The sequence below is a fragment of the Enhydra lutris genome, unplaced genomic scaffold (genome assembly GCF_002288905.1).
Source record: "Enhydra lutris kenyoni isolate GAN:26980312 unplaced genomic scaffold, ASM228890v2 scaffoldscaffold60, whole genome shotgun sequence".
NCBI lineage: Eukaryota > Metazoa > Chordata > Mammalia > Carnivora > Mustelidae > Enhydra > Enhydra lutris.
The window spans coordinates 4,407,105-4,425,962 of NW_019154144.1; the positions used below are offsets into that span (position 1 = coordinate 4,407,105).

Below are 18,858 nucleotides of genomic sequence, written 5' to 3' on the forward strand. Positions count from 1 at the left end.
TTCTTCAGCTGACTCTGATTTTCTCAACCTTGACGCTGTAGACATTTTGGTCTTGATGATTCTTTGTTGTAGGGAGTTGTCCCATGCATTTTAGGATGCTTAGCCACATCTGTAGTTTCCACCTATCAGAGAGATGCCGATAGCCCTCTCTGAGTTGTGATGATCATCAGCGTCTCTAGACATTACCAAATACCCCTTGGTGGGGCAAGACCAATTATGGACCATTGATCTAAGCCTTACTTGCTCATTCTCACTGAACTTCTGGGTGAGTCCCTTAGATTCTGTGGTACTCAGTTTTCTTATCCTTAAAAGTAATAGGGTTTAGCGTGGCTGGGTTATAGACACTGGGAAGGGTTTGTGCTATGGTGAACGCTGTGAATTCTGTAAGACTGATGATTCACAGACCTGTACCCCTAAAGCAAATAACACATTATATGTTAATTTTAAAAAGTAAAAGGGTTTGATACTAATTTATTCTGTAGTCAACATTGTATTAAAAAGTATTCAGATATAGGTGAATGCCAAGTAATATTTTAGATTCCATCCTGAAACAGAAAAAGGACATTAGTGAAAAACTGGTGAAATCTGAATAAAATCTGTGGTTTAGTTAATAGCTTTGCACCCAGGTTAATTCCTTAGCTCTGATAAAGGTATGCTGGTTCTATCAGGTGTCAACACGAGGGGAGCTGAATGAAGAACAGGTGACATGGATAAAAGCAGAGAACTATATTTGTTCTGTCACAAATCTGGCAGAAACATTAATAAACTAAAGGCTTTATTGTCTTTTACTCCTTTCACAGGCTCTCTATTCATATGGACGATGAGCTGCGACATATTGCACAGAATTCTCTTCAGGGTTTACTTGTGGACTTCTCAGACTGGAGAGAAGATGTACTGTTTGGCTTTACCAACTTCCTTCTCCGGGAAGTCAACGACATGCATCACACGCTCCTTGATTCATCCCTGAAGTTACTGCTCCAGCTGCTCACCCAGTGGAAACTGGTCATACAGACTCAAGGAAAAGTCTACGAACAAGCCAACAAGATCAGAAATTCAGAGGTGATTTCCACACTCTTCCCACTGATTTATATTCTGTAATATAGTATATGTGTGAATAAGCTGCAGCTTGAAGAACCTTTGGAGTTCTTACTTCCTGCCACCAAGGAACTTTCTCAAGACCTGGTGATGGCCCTTAATTTTTCCATCTTGTGTAAATTGTGACCAAGAAACTGAGGATGGATAGGCCTTTGGGTTAGATTTGTTATCATTCGCAAGGCCGTTCAGGGAGTAGAAATTGCTTTTTTCAGAGAATTATGATTATAAATCTCTAAGAACAAATGACTATAAGCATGGAGATAGAGCTGGGTATGGATATGCATATCAAGCTGGAAAGGGATATGCATATAGAAAAGTTAGTTGCCCTCTAGTTGTTTTTTTTGTTTTTGTTTTTTGGGGTTTTTTGGCCCTCTCATACATTACATTGGTTGTATTGTTCAGTATCCACAGAGGAAAAAATAATGCAGTCTTAGGATTTCTTTATTCCTTCCCACTTCGGTCCTAAATACTAAAAATGAATGACAACATTGTGAAAAACAGGTTATGGAGAAGTGTTGCCAGAGGAGAAGAAGGGCAATGGTGAACTTGACATTGGCAATGAGCGGATAGAAAAGAGGCCTGGGATAGGGGCACCTGGGTGGCTCAATGGGTTAAGCCTCTGCCCTCGGCTCAGGTCATGATCTCAGGGACCTGGGATCAAGCCCTGCATCAGACTCCCTGCTCAGTGGGGGGCCTGCTTCCCCCTCTCTCTCTGCCTGCCTCTCTGCCTACTTGTGATCTCTCTCTCTGTCAAAGAAAAAGAAAAAAAAGAAAAGAGGCCTGGCAAGGGAAGAACACAGCTGAGAGGCTGAGGAATGTGAAGGCTTAGGGGAGAACAACAGCACTGAAGGAACAGCCAGGATCCCCAATCCTAGGTCATTCCTGTTTCCCTGTGTTGTATACATGCCAGAGGATCATAGTAGACAAACAAGGGTTACATGTGTTTGTCAAAGGAAAACTGAAATGGTTGTGGAATCTGCCCTGTTGTCTAGGTTCCTTTTGCTTTAGACACATTTAGTTGTGACTTGGGAACTTTCAGAACCCATGGCATAAACGTGCACACACCTAGATTAGAATCGAACACAAGAAACAAGTACGCATATGTGACTAGAAAGTAAATGTTTGAAAATCCATTTGAATGGTTTCTACAAGTCTATAGGGAATATGAGTCAAACAAATGAGGCCACTTTGACTCAATTTATGGTGTCATCTCAAAGGGTATATGGATGGAAGCAGTTTTGTTCTTATTAATATTAATAGCCTTTGAAAGTTCTCTCTTATCAAAGGTAACAGATGGTTGATGGTATTCCAAAGTAACAATGGATCGAAAGAAAAAGGGCATCTGTGATCTGTCGTGAATAATAATGAACTTACTACAGTCGTGTCTGGATAGAAGCCATTGCAATTTATTTTGATATTATGAGGTCCCGTGTGCCAAAAGATGCACATATGAGTAGTTTCTTCTTCTTCAATTGTTATTTTTCTGAATATAGAATGTGCTCTTATTGCCTGACAGCTAATTGCGAATGGCTCCAGCCACAGAATTCAGTCGGAGCGGGGCCCCCACTGCAGCGTGCTTCACGCCGTGGAAGGATTTGCTTTGGTTTTACTCTGCAGTTTCCAGGTGGCCACACGCAAACTGTCCGTTTTAATACTCAAGGAAATTCGAGCTTTATTTGTCGCCCTGGGTCAGCCGGAGGTATGAACTTTCTGTTTCTTTCTTTTGAAGTTTAGATTAAAACCTGTGAATAATGCATTACTGTTTTATGGCCCTCCTTGTCAAACGTGATGTCAAAAAATAATTTTTGGTTGACCATGGGTTTTTGATTATGAAAGAGCACTCTTGAGCTCCAAGAGATAGGCCATCTATTCTGAGAGCAATAGAAAAGACCATTTCTGATTCTCTAAGAGGTGGTCCTTGGTTAAACAGTGAAGAATTTTAATATTAAGTTGTAGATCATTTTCCTTCATAAAGTTCAGCATGCATCAAAATAAGAATACATTATAATGTTTATATTAGAGAAAGAACTTGAGAAAATAATGAGTTCCATTTTAAATGATCAAGGTATGAAACAGTCCGGGTAACTGTTTAATTTCAGTAATCTTGAAATTATGAGAAAATATGTCCCCTTGAGATTGGAGAAGCAAGCCAGTGGTCAAGCATGATCGGCCAGCTAATGTCTGCACTTGGTCAAGGGCTGTGCACCCTTGTTCAGATGTTAGGGCTCATCGCCTGTGAGCACAGGTAACCGAACCATAAGCTGCATAAGTTGATGAAAGAAGGACCAGCGCAATATGTCACATACTTCTTCAGAAAAAATGCTACTTTCCATTTTCCTGTTTTAAATCCCTGAACTTGGTTTTCTGATCCACAAAATGGTCATTGTCTTTACCCAGTATTTTCAAATTCATCACAATCCTTTCTGTTCACTCTTCTTCAGATGGCTTGGTGATCTGTTTTAGGACATCTGTGGTATCTGGTAAATGGATGTCCAAGACTTGCTGTACTTTGGCAAACCTCCATTAAGTCTCTAAGTCTGATAGGAATGATTGTCGTTACCATGGACATGTCCACCGCTGTGCTGTGCACTAGACGTGGTATCTCACTTAACCTTCCCAATAACCTAAAGATTAGTATTATTTTCCCCAGTGTACAGATACTGAGGCTGAAGTTTAGGGAGATTAAACGCCTTAACCAAAACTCAGCAGGGAGGACCTGACACAGCCAGAATTGAAAGTCAGAAATATACGCCTCGAGAGCCCCAGGTTCTTTTTAAAGTGTACTTGACCATAATTGTTACATTAGTTTCAGTATAAAACCCACGATCTTAATTTCTATGCAAAGACGATGTTAAGAACATTTCTCGTATATTTCTCTCTTCTACCAGCCACAACTTTGTTTTCACATAATTTTTTTTATTGGGGTGTCACTGACCTACAAGATTATATTAGTTTCAGGTGTATAGCATAATGAACCTGCATCTGTTTACACTGTGAAATGATCCCCACTATAAGTCTAGTAACATTGTCACCATACAGAGTTGTGGTTTTTTTTTTAAATTAACCTATAATGTATTATTTGCTTCAGGGTTACAGGTCTATGAATCATCAGTTTACACAATTCATAGCACTCACCTTAGCACACACTCTTCCCAATGTCCATAACCCAGCCTCCAGCAACCCTCAGTTTATTTTATTTCCTGAGATTAAGAGTCTCTTATGGTTTGTCTCCCTCCCTGGTCCCATCTTGTTTCATTTTTCCCTCCCTTTCCCCCATGACCCCCTGCCCTGCCTCTCAAATTCCTCATATCAGAGAGATCATATGATAATTGTCTCTCTCTGATTGACTTATTTCACTCAGCATAATACCCTCTAGTTCCATCCATGTTGTTGCAAATGGCAAGATTTCAGTTTTTTGATGGCCGCATAGTATTCCATTATCTATATGGAACACACCTTCTTCATCAATTCATCTGTTGATGGACATCTCGGTTCTTTCCATAGTTTGGCTATTGTGGACTTTGCTCCCATAAACATTTGGGTGCATGTGCCTCTTCTGATCACACATTTGTATCTTTAGGGTAAATACCCAGTAGTGCAACTGTTGGGTCATAGGGTAACTCTATTTTCAACTTTTTGAGGAATCACCATACTGTTTTCCAGAGTGGTTGCACCAGCTTGCATTCCCACCAACAGTGTAGGAGGGTTCCCCTTTCTCTGCATCCTTGCCAACACCTGTCATTTCCTGACTGGTTAATTTTAGCCATTCTGACTGGTGTGAGGTGGTATCTCATTGTCACCATACAGAGTTACAGAGTTGTTTTCATGTGATGAGAACTTTTAAGATCTCTCTTAGCACGTTTCACATATGCAATATGGTATTATCACCTCTAGTCACCATGTTGCACATTATATCCTCATGACTTATTTATTTTGTAGCTGGAAATTTGTACCTTTTGACTCCCTTCACATATTTCACCCACCCCCACAACCACCAATCTGTTCTCTGTATCTATGAGCTTGTGTGTGTGTTTTTCCCCCAGCAGCAATTTTTTGGAAACCATTTTCATTCATACATGAATAATGGTTTTCAAGGCTTTCCTATAAGGTTTCTGAAGTAAATAATTTTATAATTCTGAGCTTCTTTATAATAAAAGATGGCAGACATATACATATCCATATGTGGATACACACACACACACACACACACACACACACACATATACTATTTGTGAAGAAGAATTTTCTATAAGATACTCTCTCCTGTACTCTGTAGTCTGCTTCTTTTGCCAAGTAGCTGTACACAACGAAGATACCACAGAGTGTGTGGTCAGTGTGGTCAGTCTCCAGTGCACTTTCTTTGGAACTAAAATTCAGTCACGGTCAACAATTTATCACTTACTTTAGCAGATGAGTGACTTAAGCACGTAGCATTTTCGTGGTCCCACAAGGCATATTCTTGTGGGGTTTCCATCCCTTAAATTTCACGACAACGTGAACACTCTGCTGGATGACATATGGCACAGGTGTTTGGATCCTTGTCTACGTGTGCAGCATTTGGAAGTTCAAGTCCATGTCTTTTCAGTACAAGGTGAAGTTGGAGCTCTAACCATCTTTCACTGAAACTTGAAAGACTAAACTCAGAATCACAGGGAGTTTTATCTACTACCCTTCATCATGTTGGCACTCAATTTTCTGTGAGGAAACCCTTATCACTATCTTGCAAGCTGTTCGGCTTCATGTACCAAACAAAGGCAGTGGGGTGGGTGGGAAAGATTCTTTTTCCCATGGAGAGTAATTGCTCACCCTTTGTACAGGACGATGACAGGCCTATGATTGATGTCATGGATCAGCTAAGTTCGTCCATTCTCGAAAGTTTCATTCACGTAGCTGTTTCAGATTCGGTAAGTACACATTTGATCCTGATCCCTAATTGTTCTCAGTGTAAGCTCCAGACCTGTCTGAAAAAGGAGACAAAGAAAAATGATGTGGAAGAACTCTGGGGTTTCATGTCAGATGATAATCTGACACAACAGTACTTGTAAAAACAAGACAAGGTTTTCAGATACTGGCTTAGGAAACATTCAGATAAAGTTCAAACAAAATTTGAACCTTAGGGATATAGATATTTTGCAAACTACAGTTTCAGAAAGAATTGCTCAAGATTCCTTAAGAAAACTAATTATTTATCATGCTTACCACCACCATGTAACTTATATGGGGTGCTTTATAGTTTATGGTGTCCTTTCATATTTATTACCTTTTTCGACCCTCCTAGGTATTGAAACTCAAAAATATTAAGGGGCAGGGCTGTGGTCACACGGGGAAGTGTTAGGTCCTGGATTTGACCTTAGTTAGACTCCGAATCTAGGACACCTTTATCTGCCATTCAAATACATTCTTCCCTTTTTAAAGAGCATATTGGCAGCTTTCAATTTGCAGAATACATAGAAGAAAAATTGATACTGATATTAATTATCTGATTTTTTTAAAAAATCAGTCTAGTGTAGAAGAGGGACCTGGATTAATTTCAGCTCAGTTGCTGAAAAGAGACACTGCAGATTGGGGACCATTCACAGCATCCACATTGCTGATGCCCCTTGTCTCTTCTTTTCAAATAACTATAAATGAATAGAGACATATCTGACACATAGAAATGAATACAAAGCCTTTCCATGGTCTCTCTCTCTCACTGAGACTGAGCACAGATCACTACCTTTAGTGGCCCTGCTATTGCTTACAGTTGTAGTGATAATGATCATTACTCAAACGATTAAGCCAGGCAGGACAGACTTTCACAGTGATATTCCATAGCCCTACTGCTTTAAGAAATTCAATTTGGTTTAACATGGAATGGAAGAGTCAAGTTTAATTATATCATATCCATCTCTTATTGGGCTGTAGATGATAGTCATGTGATTTTGTTCTGTTTATCAGAATCAAAATTGTGGGCCTGGGGTTCCTAGGTCAGCAATACTACACTTAAGAAGATACACACAAGAAAAAAGAGAAGAGGAATGTGCCTGCTCTGTGCCAGTTGTTTCTACATTCCTTATCTCATGTGACTCACCTAAAGATTAGGTGAGATTAGCATAAATAATTCCCAAGTCATAAATTAATATCTCCCAGACAGAGACTCTGCAATGGTCGGTACTCTTCCCAGGTCACAAGCCTGTGTTGGAAATCTCGTCTCTGGCCCTGAAGCTCAGGCTGTCCCCCCTTACAGCCAATGAACTGTTGAGATCACTAGTGACACACCCATAACCATGGGAACCTATAGACACAAGAGATAATATGGATCATTTTAATTGCCAGATAGTCATAAAGGGAATTGTCTCTCCTGGCACCGCGGCTAGATTATTTGAAACTTGGTCTTCCCGAAATTTTATTTTCTAGGCTTCGAAGAGAATGACACATACAAACTTTATGAGATATAGATCAAAAAAGTTTTAGAATGTACTGTTATTTTGGCTTGATATCACAGGACAAGAATAAGTAGGCTTCTTACCTCAAAAATCATCCGTGATATGCCCTTCATGAAAGGGATTACGTTTTGCCATCTCCCCAAGTCAAAGGGAAGGTAGGTTAGTCCAAGAAACAGAAAACAAGATTATGGCATTTAATAGCCCAGGATACTAATTACAGGAATAAAAACACATTGATGAATTTCAGAAGTTAATAGCTTTTAAGAATTTTAAGCGGCAATCCCAGGGTCGAGTTTAATTTTACTAAAGCCATTTATTTTTCAACAACTATTTAATGAGCATCTTCAGTGTCCCAATGTACGTGCTGTATGGCATTAAAACTGAAACAGGACCCATGTCTCTAAACTCTGCCCTTCAGCTGCTTGTATTCCAGCATAAGACACAGCAGTGGCTAGTACAGACCGACATCCGATGTGGTAGGTGTGGGAGGGGTGTTTAGATTCAAAGCTTGGCGCTTTGCAGAGGTGGTCAGGAAAGCAGTGTGGACAAAGGGGCTCGTAGGCGGAGCCCTGATGGGGACCCGTCATTTACCGTGGAGCTTTGATTCATGGCCTACTTCTCGCACATGCAGGCAACATTACCGCTGACCCACAGCGTGGATCTGCAATGGTTGGTGGAGTGGAACGCAGTCCTGGTCAATAGCCATTATGACGTGAAGAGCCCTTCCCATGTCTGGATATTCGCCCAGTCCGTCAAAGACCCCTGGGTCCTCTGCCTCTTCAGTTTCCTGCGGCAGGAGAACCTGCCCAAACACTGCCCCACAGCCCTCAGCTACGCCTGGCCGTATGCCTTCACTCGGCTGCAGTCCATCATGCCCCTGGTAGACCCAAAGTAAGGAAACTATATGTCCTCCTCCGTGTTGTTGATCATTCGCCCTCTTACATTTCCCTTTTACCTAACTGATTTGCATATTATAATCCTCTCTAGTTTCTGTACTTCCTAATACAGAATTCTGATCGTGGAGTAAAAACAGATCAAAAGGTCTTATCTAAACCTAGTTTTTTTTTTTTCTTTTTCCTTAATAATCCCTATGATTGTCTGAGTATAGAAATGTCAGTCCCTTAACGGTGAAAACAATCTTCGAGTTTGATTCAACTTCCCATCCAGCAGAGACATCCCCTGTCCAGACAGTTCGTAACAGCATGGATTAGCCTTGGCAGACAGTTGTTCAACTCTATTTGAGCGCTTCCTAGGATCTTTATTTAACCAGTGATATTTAAAGTCCAGAACTTACTTTCACTCCTGTTTTCAAATCCGTATTTCTAGTAGCCCAATTAATGCCAAGAAAACCAGCACTGCCGGCAGCGGAGACAATTATGTCACCTTGTGGAGAAATTACCTTATTCTTTGTTTTGGAGTCGCAAAACCCAGTATAATGAGCCCGGGACACTTAAGAGCGTCCACTCCGGAAATCATGGCGACCACACCTGATGGTACAGTGAGCTACGATAACAAGGTGACGTGACATGCTTCAGAAGAATTATTCTGTAAGGTTTTTTTTTAGCTTGTTTGTCTAGAGTTCACAGTGCGTATTACACTGTGCCTGCCATCTGGAGTCTGTGGGATCAGATTTGCATCCTACACATTTCTAAATTCCATTGAGCCTTGATGTGCATAATTTATTATTCCTCTCTGACAAGAAAACTGAAGATGAAGAGAAGTTGAGAAACTTGCTTAAGACCACAGAGTGACTTATATTTATAAGTGCCCTGAGGTTTGGCTTCTGCCCTTCAAATCACATTTCCCTCACTACCCCCAAGCATTTGCACTTAAACTATGCCTTGATTAAATGACCTTGCTAAGAATGGTTTTGGAGACTTAATTGGTTAAAAAAAAAATTCTGTTATAATAAAAATATTCTTTAGAATTTGTGTCCCAGGATAAAAATGCATTCATCGTGCTGTTTAGAAATTGATGCCTGTCTATGTGTTTTGTTTTGTTTTGTTTTTCGGAAATGATGGCAGTGTTTTGGGCTGTGGTTTTGTACTTTGAAACTGTTATAATGGAATCATCATTTGATTAAAGGAAGCATCAGTTATCATGTTACCTCTTTTTCACTCTTAATCAACTTGTTTCAGGCCATAGGCACCCCATCGGTGGGAGTTCTGTTAAAGCAGTTGGTGCCTTTGATGAGACTAGAGGGCATTGAGATCACAGAGTCCTTAGTTTTAGGATTTGGAAGAACAAATTCCCTTGTTTTCAGGTACAGTAGTCTCAATGAGTTCTAAATTCATTCCTGCCGCTGCTCTTGTGGTTCCTGTCTTTAACTTGAGTTTGAGTTTGCGTGTCGGCATGTGCCTGGGCATTTATAGGCTTTGCGCCATTTCCTTTGTGTCCGCGTTGCTTGACGTGCATGGAGCAAGTGTTCCTCGCGACTGCCTTCGCTTTTCCCTGTGGTCCTTGCGGCTTTGATTTGATGTCTCAGATTTTATCTCGTGCGCAAGCTTCTTTTAGAGAATATAAATGAAGAGAATTCAGTGTCCATCGCCGGTGAGCCAGACCGTTCAGGGGCTTTGCCGTCAGAACAATGAGGTCTGCTCATCGGCCATTGATGCAACAGGCTCACAGGTTAAGCACCAATAGAACTCTTCCAGGAGTATTCTGTTACACTGGCCCATCTCTTTGGAAGGTGCTTTAACTGCCTTAATAGAACCATCACATCTCACTTTCTGGATCCCTTACTCATTTCACACCTTTAATCAAATAACCATTCCATCTGAGGCAGTGTCAAAGCCCTTTGAAAGAGCCGTCATAAAGTGCTAGTTCGGGCTGCCTCTGGTGACTTCAGTTAAGCAGTGAACGCCTGTAAGCAATTCAATTAAAATTCTGACCTTTTTTTACATAGATAGAAAAGGGAAAGCTCCAGGCATCTGTGAGAAACTGTATTTGAAAAAGATTAATGAGACCTTTTAGATACCATTGGAAAAAAAAAATATCCATTACATTATTCACATATACAGTCAGATTTTATTCTCAAAAAAAGTAATTGTGGGTTCTGATACTTGAGTGCCAGCGAACCAGTAATTTACTCCTTACTAGTTAAATAGTTAAGACAAAGAATCATGTAGAAATACTACAGGAAAATAAGAAAAACAGTTCCTGGAATTACCTAACATTCTTTCCCAAAGAGCCTAAGAACCTAACCTTCTTTTCCAAGAACATGTGCTCTTATACATCTTACCCCCTCAATATTCTTAGGGGTGGGTAAGATTATATAATTTGTTAGCTAGCCGTGTGTGTCTGGAAAGCATAATGTCTCCGGGCCTTGGTTCCCTCACCTGTAAAATTGTTATAATAAATTAAAATGAAGTGTATCCAATAAAAAAAAGAAAAGTTGTTATCATTATAGAATCTATCCTATGGATGTACTGAGAGGATTAAATATAAAAATGCACATAGTAAATATTCAGTAAATGGCTGCTATTGGAGGAGATCATTAATATTTTTTCCATTTCTTCGATGAAGAACTTCTAGCATCTGTGTTAGAGAAATCTGAAATGGGATGCAGGTTTTTTCTCTCAGCATAGAATGCCATAAAGTTTACCTTCCTAACTTCAGATTTTGCTGGAGAATGATGTCTTATAGCACAAAAGATCCAGCCAGAATATTGCAAGGTGCTCAGGCATAGAGTAGGTTGTAGACAGAATTTCTGGCAGAGACTTGAGCTCATAATTTTGTCGTCTTGACATAGAATTTCATAAATTATTTCCCAAAGAAGAGAAATATTTAGATTAGTGGATAGAAAGCTGAGAACTAGAGATAATGGGAACAGGTGAAAGATAGATAGATAGATGATCAAACTTACTTTTACTTTACCAGAGAAAAGGTTTTGATGAAAACCTCCTTATTGTAATACTTGCCATAATTTGCCTGTATCATATAGCTCAAATAAGGGTTTTATCTTTGAACCTCCAAAAGACTTCATTTTAAAATCAACTGTCAGTCAGTCAGTCAATCCCCTGAGCACAGATCCCAAAAGTGATGCCCGGGCTTCTGCCCCGCTCTCTTTTACTCTTGTGAGACTGAACATGTCTTCTGTGAGGAACTCGATTTGGCTTATCTTCATCCCCAGTGCCTGTAGTGAAGTGTTCTGATTTTAATAATCACTTACAAAATACTGTTTAACTGTTTATAGAGGGTATTTTGCCATAGAGGTCTCCAGAACAGGAAATCAAAATCAAGTCAACAAATATGTATTGAGCCAAAATTATAAATGTAACACTGGGATGAAAACCAGTAATGCACAGCACAAGCCAATACCTGGTTCCAGTTCACCACGTAACTGAGAAACAGAAAGGCCAGGGGGAATTTGAGGTCAGAGTCAAAGTGAGAAAAGCACGTGACTTAGGATCAATGGATGTTTTTGGTGACAAACTTGGCGTCAATAATAATGAATTTCAAATGCTGACCTTTTTCCTCCATAGAGAATTAGTGGAAGAACTTCATCCATTAATGAAAGAAGCTCTGGAACGAAGACCAGAGGTAAGATTTTTAATTTAAATACTTCACACCTCAGTTTATTTGAACAATGATAAAGTATAAATTTAGATGATACCTAATCGTTCCCCCATCCCCCCCAAAAAATACAAACATCCCCCCAAAAATACAAATATTAACAGTGAATCTTAATATTTTAACTTTTGTTATTTTTATTGCTCAGAATTTGAGTATTTAGTATAATATGGTTCCTATTTTAAAAGATTTTTGTTCTAAACTCATGAAGGCAAAACAACCTACACAGTCCTATGTATGTAAAAATATTACATTCTTTTGCAGGAGGTTTGAGTTGATTGAATTTGGGGTTTTAGCTGGTTAACTTATCTTTTACAAGGAGTTGGATGGTCAAGAATATTACTTGTTCATTTGGTATAAGAAGCATTTTTGTCAACTTTATCTTCCCTGAAGTGTACTCTGAAAAGGACAAATTTATAATGTAGCGGGGGGTGGGGGGGAAGAGGCTAAGACAGAAAAAGAAGCTTCCCGTATAGTAGATAAGATCTAAGAAGTAGCAGAATTTTAGCCCTGTGACTTGCATGACAAGAATGGTGGGACCCTTCGTGTCCACTCTTTCTGCCGCTTCAGTGACTCCGGAGCAACTAGGAAATGAAGCTGGTTAGTTCTGAACGTTGCCACCTTGTAAATATTTATTGACCCACTTAGGATCTGTTTCTTTTATAACCCATAATAGCAAGCATTTTCTCTAAGGATTTGGAAGAAAGAAAAATACCCTCATCTTTTATGTTTAGGAAATTGAAAATAGCTAAGTGAAGCTTTCCTTTAATACAGTTTCCCAAAGCAAAGTTAATATTGTTTTGCCCACGTGCTTAAGCGGAATTCCCTCTTTTTACACAGAACAAAAAGCGCCGAGAACGGCGGGACTTATTAAGGCTACAACTACTTCGAATATTTGAGCTTCTGGCTGATGCAGGTGTCATAAGTGACAGGTAGGGGAAAGTTCGAATGAGTTCATCTCTCCTCGTTAACTGGCCTTTTTGTCTCTCTTTCTTCGTGTCTGTCTTGTCTGTCTTTCATTCTTTCTTTCTTCCTTTTTTCCTTCCTTCCTTCCTTCCTTTTTAAAATATGTTACCTTTAGGGGCGCCTGGGTGGCTCAGTGGGTTAAAGCCTCTGCTTTCGGCTCAGGTCATGATCCCAGGGTCCTGGGATCGAGCCCCACATCGGGCTCTCTGCTCAGCGGGGAGCCTGTTTCCTCCTCTCTCTCTCTGACTGCCTCTCTGCCTACTTGTGATCTCTGTCTATCAAATAAATAAATAAAATCTTAAAAAAAATAAAAAAATAAAATAAAATATGTTACCTTTAACTTTCACTCAGAGAATTCCAAAACCTGTTGTTGTTGGTTTTCTCCCCCACATTTATTTACACTGCCTGTGGGTCAAGAGCAAATTTAGCATGCGACTCCTGGCAGTGAATCTTATTTTCCATGAAGCATGTACTACTCTGACATAAAGACTTATCATCTGAAAGCTTAATCTTATTTTTTTTTTTCCCAGCACAAATGGAGCCTTAGAACGGGATACTTTAGCCCTCGGGGCCTTGTTCCTAGAATATGTGGACCTGACCCGCATGCTTCTAGAAGCTGAAAATGACAAAGAAGTAGAAATTCTTAAAGATATCCGGGCACATTTTAGTGCCATGGTCGCCAACTTGATTCAGTGCGTTCCAGGTACAATGATGCCTCACTGCGAAGTCCCATCCTTGCTTGAAAAACCTGTTGTGTTCCTCACTGCTGTGCTTTCCTCTTTCATCCTCCCGGCCTGTGTACAGGTCTGGGAAAGGGTCCATCATTTGTTTCGGGCTACTTAGGAATACCCGTAAGAACAGATTGCGGTCATTCAGCACACAGTCGGAAAGGGAACAAGAGAAGTTAAATATGGCTTTGTGCTTATCCCATTATTTCTATCCTTTGGGTTCCCATCTGAAAATGAATCTATGCAATTTCCAGAGGAAGGAAGTAATTCAGGGAGAATTTCACATAAACTTCATTTCTTCCTTTTCATCGTGCTCCCCTGTGAACATGAGATCCAGCTCCGCAGTATTCCTCCTCTTGACTCTCCAAGCAACACATTCTATAGAATTCTCTACAGCTTAGTAAATTATATTATTGAGAGGTTTTGTCTTTTTTGCCCACAGAGCAAATGGGTATGAAACCTTTTCATCTAACAAAAGCACAGAGAATAAAAAGAGCTGGCCAGTGTGGTGTCAAAATTAATTACTGTAATTAAAAGTGTTGACATAATTACAAAAGGCCACAGTTCAACTGGTTCTACTTTTTCATTATTTTGATGTGGCAAACCTTCTTCTTACCAACCTTCCTCCTCTTGGATGACCCAAAGTTCAGATTTGAGAATACTTCTTCAGTGAGAGTGTGCTTCTTTCCAGTGGAGGGCTGTACATTATATTTCCCAGTATTTCTACAGATGGGTGGCAGCAGTGGAGAGAATGTTTGCTATGTGAGCAGCAGCCGAGTGGGAGTGTTATAGTTTTCCTAGACGTTGATGAGAAAGCAGTGTCCATGAGTCTACTTTCTGTCTCTGCTTCCCACTCTGGACAAGGTGCTGCCAACTACAGCATGAGAGGACACTACACTTAGAGAGAAGATGGGGCTTGCCTTCTTAAATGCTCATTTCATTACCTAAAGAAAACTTAAGTTACGAAATAAAAGTACTCCTTTCCTCAAAATGTGAGCATCATGTAGAATAAGGACATAAACTGTATTCACTATACTTTTCAGTCTAGGAGACTCTAAACTCTGTTTTTCTCTCTAGTTCACCACCGAAGATTTCTGTTTCCCCAGCAAAGCCTGAGGCATCATCTTTTCATCTTATTTAGCCAGTGGGCAGGACCATTCAGCATTATGTTCACCCCTCTGGATCGCTACAGTGATAGAAATCATCAGATTACAAGATACCAGTATTGTGCTTTAAAGGTAGGGCACCTTTGTCTCAGCCAATGACTTTTGTCAGACCGGTAGTCTCTCTCCTTAAACTGACAACCATGCCCTAAATAAGGTTAAAATAACAATATGATATGAAAAAATGTACGTGCACAGGCAACAAACACACACACCTATAAGTACATAAGCTGACTTTTTGAAATTCCAAAATATACGCCCACCAACATAAGCGGATGGCTGTGTATAAATATGTAAATATTCCAACTGGGTTCTTGGTTTCAAGACACAAAACTGTTCCCAGCTCTTACCTTTATCTAGTGCATGAGAACCACATGGTTTTTCTTATTCACCCTGGAAGTAGCTGCCTTGTCAGTTTGTTCTTGCCTCAATGGAACTGATTTAAACCATGACCCTTATAGCCATGGTGACCTGCTAATTACACAGTGAATCAAGATCACCCCTTCTCTTGCATTCCCTTGCTTCCTCTCCTCTTCTAAGTAACTAAATTTTATGTTCTTAATTTTTTTCTTAGATTAAGAATCACAATTATTTATTTCCATATTTCCCATGGTTTGTCAATTTACTATATTAGTCAAATATTTGTCATCAAAACAAAACTTGTAAAGCTATATTTACCTTATAAGCTGAACTTACTCACTTGAAATCACCGAAGGTAAGTTTTAAATACTGTGAAATGGTCATTTTGCTGTGAGTATCTTACTCTTTCATCATAAAGATTCGTTATCATAAAATTTTATGTCCATGAAGTTACACATTTTGGCCTTTAATTTTTATTTAAAAATCCAAAATTGGGAATCTGGTGTTTCTTGGTGAACCTAGTAAGGAATACTTTAAGATCTTGTGACAATAACCGCTTGAGAAGACCCTCATCATTGACCAACATGGGAGTTATGATTTAGGGAGTCGTTTGTGTGTTATTAGATCACTGCAAGTTTCATTCCATGTTGGGTTGTTTCATTATCAGGCAATGTCAGCGGTGTTGTGCTGTGGCCCCGTGTTTGACAATGTGGGCCTTTCCCCGGATGGCTATCTGTACAAGTGGCTTGACAACATTCTGGCTTGTCAAGATTTACGAGTAAGTATTGGCCAAAACTACATTGTTTTTAAATGTCTAGGGTGTTCTGCCTCGATCGGGTTACTAAAGTGCATGAGTGTCGTTCACAACATGATCCTCACACATCAGCGTAGGAAGTGCTGGCTTCTGAGTTGTACACATTACATTATGATGCATCAGGATAAGAAACACAACATACTTACCAAAGTTGCCATCAGCTAGGCCCAAAAGCAAGTCTCCATGAACGTCATATGACTGAAAGGACGCAAACTATTTTTGCTATTCACAGTAACGATAAGCTAGTGACCAATAATAAGATAATCAAGAAATGCTCATCCAGATAACTAGTGAATCAAAAAACAAATAATAATAGAAACTGAAAATTGTTTTGGCCTGAAGAATAACAAAAATACCACATACTAAACTTGTGGGCTATAAATAAAGCCTTGCTTAGGAATGAAATGTATAGCCTTGAGTATATGTACTAGAAAGAAAAAAGGCCGATCACTGATGATTTTCCTACAAGGAAAACTTTAGGACCAGGTGGCTTTACTGTTGAATTTAACATTTGAGAAACAAATTGCATCAATTTTATACAAAATCCTTAAAGAGAAAACAGCTCAAGAGAAATACATCCCAGCATATTTTACCAGACCAGAATAACCTTTTACTAACACCTGTCAAGGATTTAATGAGAAAAAAAATTTAAAGACAATTTTATTGAGTAGCGTAGATACAAAAATGCAAATAAAATATAAGGAAATTGAATTTAATGATACATAAAAAGGATGATTCCTCATGATCACATTGGCATTATACAAGAACTTCAAGATTGGTTTAATATTCAAATAGCCATCAACTCATTAGTATGTTAATCATATTAATAGCGTCTCAAGAAGGAAATATATGATCATCTTAATAGATGCAGAAAAAACATTTAATGAAATTCTACATGTATTTATGAGAGAAACTCCTACCAAAACTAAGAATAAAAAAAGAACATTCGTAGTTAGATAAAGGGTGTCTTTAAAAAAACCCTATTATACACATCATAGTTAATGGTGAATATTGAAACTATTCTGAGATTAGAATGACCAAAGATGCTTGCTTTCACCACTTCTATCAACATTATACTGAAGATCGGAGTCAGTGCATCGGGAAAGGGAAAATAAAGTATCAGAAGTGAAAAAGAAGAAACTAGGTTATAGATATAGATGTGAAAGCTTAAAATACTGAAGTTTCTAGAAAATAATACAAGAATACAGGAGGAAATCTTAATCCCTGGGGTCTAAGTAAGGTTTTTTCAACAGATGCCGTTTTATGGGCGCATTTAGGCCATTCGCATTGAGAGTGATTATTGATAGATACGTTTTTATTGACATCATGTTACCTTTTAAGTCTTTCTTTCTGTAGATTGTCTCTATATTTCTGTTCAATGCTATTCACAGGATGCAAAAGTTACTAATTGTAAAGAAAGATCAGTTAATAACTTCACCAAAAGACATACCGTTAGAGTGTGAAAACAAAGCAAAAAATAAAAAATAAAAAGAGGGTAAACAGGCTAGTCACAGAGTGAAAGATGTTTGCAAGATAAATCCAGTACTTCTTGTCTAGAGTATATTAAGGACCCCTTCAGATAAATAAAATAGAGACATTCATAGAAAAATGAGCAAGTGACTTACACAAGCAATTTACAAAAGAGGTTATTTCACTGGCCAATAAACATAAGAAACAGTTCTCAATTATCATATGATCTCACAGATATGAGGAATTTGAGTAACAAGACAGAGGTTCATAGGGGAAGGGAGGGAAAAATGAAACAAGATGAAACCAGAGAGGGAGACAAACCATAAGAGACTCTTAATCTCAGGAAACAAACTGAGGGTTGCTGGAGGGGAGGAGGGTGGGAGGGATGGGGTGGCTGGGTGACGGACATCGGGGGAGGTATGTGCTATGGTGAGAAAATAAATAATAAAAAAAAATAATAAAAGAAAGAAACAGTTCTCAAGCTCATGAGTAATCAGATGCAGACTCCCACAGGAAATATTTCCTCAAATCCATTAGAATGGTGGAGATTAAGAAGATGGACAGTGTCGATGAGGAAACAGAGCAACAGGAGCTCTCATACAAAGCTACAGAGAATAGAAATCGGAATAACCACCTTGGAAAACTCATTGGCTTTATCATTAAGGTTGAACATAGTACACTCTATGCCCCAGCCATTGTATTCAGATATGCATTTCATAAAATATATATCCAGTATGCATAACCTAAGACACGTACAAAATTGTTCCAAGCAACATCTGGAAACAACCCAGATGTTGATCAGTGTAGAATGAATACATTATGAAGTAATCACACATCAGAATACAGCAGTGACAATGAATGAATGTGGAAGACTCTCAAACATGAGTGGTGTGAAAGAAAACAAACACAAAATTATATGCTATATACTTCCATTGCGTAGAGTTCAAAACAGCCCAAGCTAACCAATGCTGGTGCAAGTCAGGATAGCCGTTCCTTTGGAAAAGGAGAGAGAGGCTAGGGATGGGACAGTGCATAAGGCTGGCTTCGGCGTGGCTGCTAGTGTGGTGTTCTGTGTCTGGTGTTCACACTGGTGTGTTCAGTTACCGTAACTCATCATTTACTTATGAATTATATACTGTGTATCTTACACTCCAATATAAAGTTTCTAAAGCTCAGTAAAAACTGGCCAATTGTCTTTCAAGTTGAACTAACTTTTTAATGAAATGTTATTTTTAAGTCTTTTGTGATAGTATCATTAGCTTTTA

At 39.1% G+C, this 18,858-nt stretch overlaps 1 protein-coding gene across 1 annotated transcript in view; it reads left to right on the top strand.

The window, feature by feature from the left end:
* Positions 1-18,858, top strand: part of LOC111158548 (FRY microtubule binding protein) — a 266,086-nt gene that overhangs the window by 145,702 nt on the left and 101,526 nt on the right. The window contains exons 18-28 of the mRNA XM_022520645.1: positions 801-1,059; positions 2,612-2,794; positions 5,913-5,999; positions 8,152-8,411; positions 8,847-9,036; positions 9,659-9,783; positions 12,005-12,062; positions 12,933-13,024; positions 13,589-13,761; positions 14,864-15,024; positions 15,977-16,087. Coding sequence (XP_022376353.1) covers positions 801-1,059; positions 2,612-2,794; positions 5,913-5,999; positions 8,152-8,411; positions 8,847-9,036; positions 9,659-9,783; positions 12,005-12,062; positions 12,933-13,024; positions 13,589-13,761; positions 14,864-15,024; positions 15,977-16,087 — 1,699 coding nt within the window. The remainder of the gene's footprint in view (positions 1-800; positions 1,060-2,611; positions 2,795-5,912; positions 6,000-8,151; positions 8,412-8,846; positions 9,037-9,658; positions 9,784-12,004; positions 12,063-12,932; positions 13,025-13,588; positions 13,762-14,863; positions 15,025-15,976; positions 16,088-18,858) is intronic.